The sequence below is a fragment of the Phytophthora infestans genome, genomic scaffold, assembly GCF_000142945.1.
Source record: "Phytophthora infestans T30-4 supercont1.42 genomic scaffold, whole genome shotgun sequence".
In the NCBI taxonomy this organism is placed as follows: Eukaryota; Oomycota; class Peronosporomycetes; order Peronosporales; family Peronosporaceae; genus Phytophthora; species Phytophthora infestans.
Window position 1 is genome coordinate 1,154,936 of NW_003303717.1, and position 1,327 is coordinate 1,156,262.

The following is a 1,327-nucleotide window of genomic DNA, read 5'->3' on the forward strand; positions in this document are numbered from 1 at the left end:
CCAGACACTCATAAATCGGATTCTCTCCTGCAGCTCGTCTCTCTGCGTTAGAGATTCGACGAGAGCAGTCTTCTCGCCATTCTTCAGCTTCTTCACATCTTCAGTGAGGTTCGACAGCCATGCGTTGCCCCCTGCCTTCGCCAGGAAGAGCTGCAGCTTGCTGGCTGCGAAGTCGTACTTCTGTTTCCGCGCAATTTCATCCTTCAAGTCATCCACGGTTTTGCCTTCGTTTACTTCCACGGAGAACGCGCTTCCCGCCACACCAACGATACAACAGAAAAGCTTCACCATCTTTCCTTGAGGCGGTGATTTTTAGAATGAGGGGAGAATTTCTGGCGTACTTAAGCGGACATGAAGGCAATTTTCAACCAATGATGAGACGCCACGTCCCAACCTTGAGGTACAAATCTGTTCTTTTGCATCTACTGTACGCAGCTGAACTGCAGCAAATCCGATTACGATTGTAACGATTTGCGTGCAAGGAAAAAATGTTTCGGTTACGTACGAAGAACGTAACCGGATTTTCCAAACCGCAGCGAACGGCGAATCCAGACCATTCACCGATTTGCCGCCCAGAGCTCAGAGCACCGGACGACCAAGTAGCGCAGAGCTACCGAGAAGAAGCAACCAGGCTGCCAGAAAAATTTTCATGCACGTCATCCCCTCTGCACCAGCCGCGGACGTCGTACTTGTAACGGGGACCCATGGTGTGGAGCACACAGGGGTACGAAGTACCCGGAGAGTTAACAAACTCTCAGTACATAAGTTGGAGAGTTAACATGGTCTCTCAGTACGTTGGCTGAAAGCCACACGTTATGCATTTGATTAGGTTTAACTATGCTAGATAGTTAAAGAGATACATTTACCCCTAGGCGGCTTGGCCGCAATAATAGTAAATAAAACACTTCTGGTTTTGAAGCATAAAAGTTAAGGTGTTAACTTTGAGCCCTGGTCTTGGGCTGTAAGTGTCCTTTGGATAAGGAACTTAGTATTAGTGACTCTTTGAGTCGAACGTCTTCCTCTGACGCTAAAGCTACGGCAGCCCCGCTGCAATCTGGATCTGGAGTTTGGGCTCTTTCTTAGGAGTGATCCTAGTCAGCGCCTCATCCATCTTAGCTTGAGGAGTGATGCTCGCGGCCAAGACTCCCAGGATCTCGTCTTCCCCTTTCGAACATTTCACAATCTCCAGTGTCCACGGCGAGAGTAGAGCTGCCCACTGTCCCAAACGTCCTTGTAACCCGGCCGAATTGAACAGCCAGGCTAGCGTAGAGTGTCGAGTCAGGATCCGGATGGATCTTCCCACTAGCAGGTTGTAATTCAGATCCAA

General features: G+C 49.4%; 1 protein-coding gene across 1 annotated transcript; it reads right to left on the reverse strand.

The window, feature by feature from the left end:
* PITG_23057 (Crinkler (CRN) family protein) lies at positions 1 to 291 on the reverse strand (the record flags this gene model as incomplete). Its single annotated transcript, XM_002897688.1, has 1 exon — positions 1 to 291. A coding segment is annotated over one exon (291 nt), but the record flags the coding sequence as incomplete, so codon positions are not given.
* Positions 292 to 1,327: the final 1,036 nt, after the last annotated feature.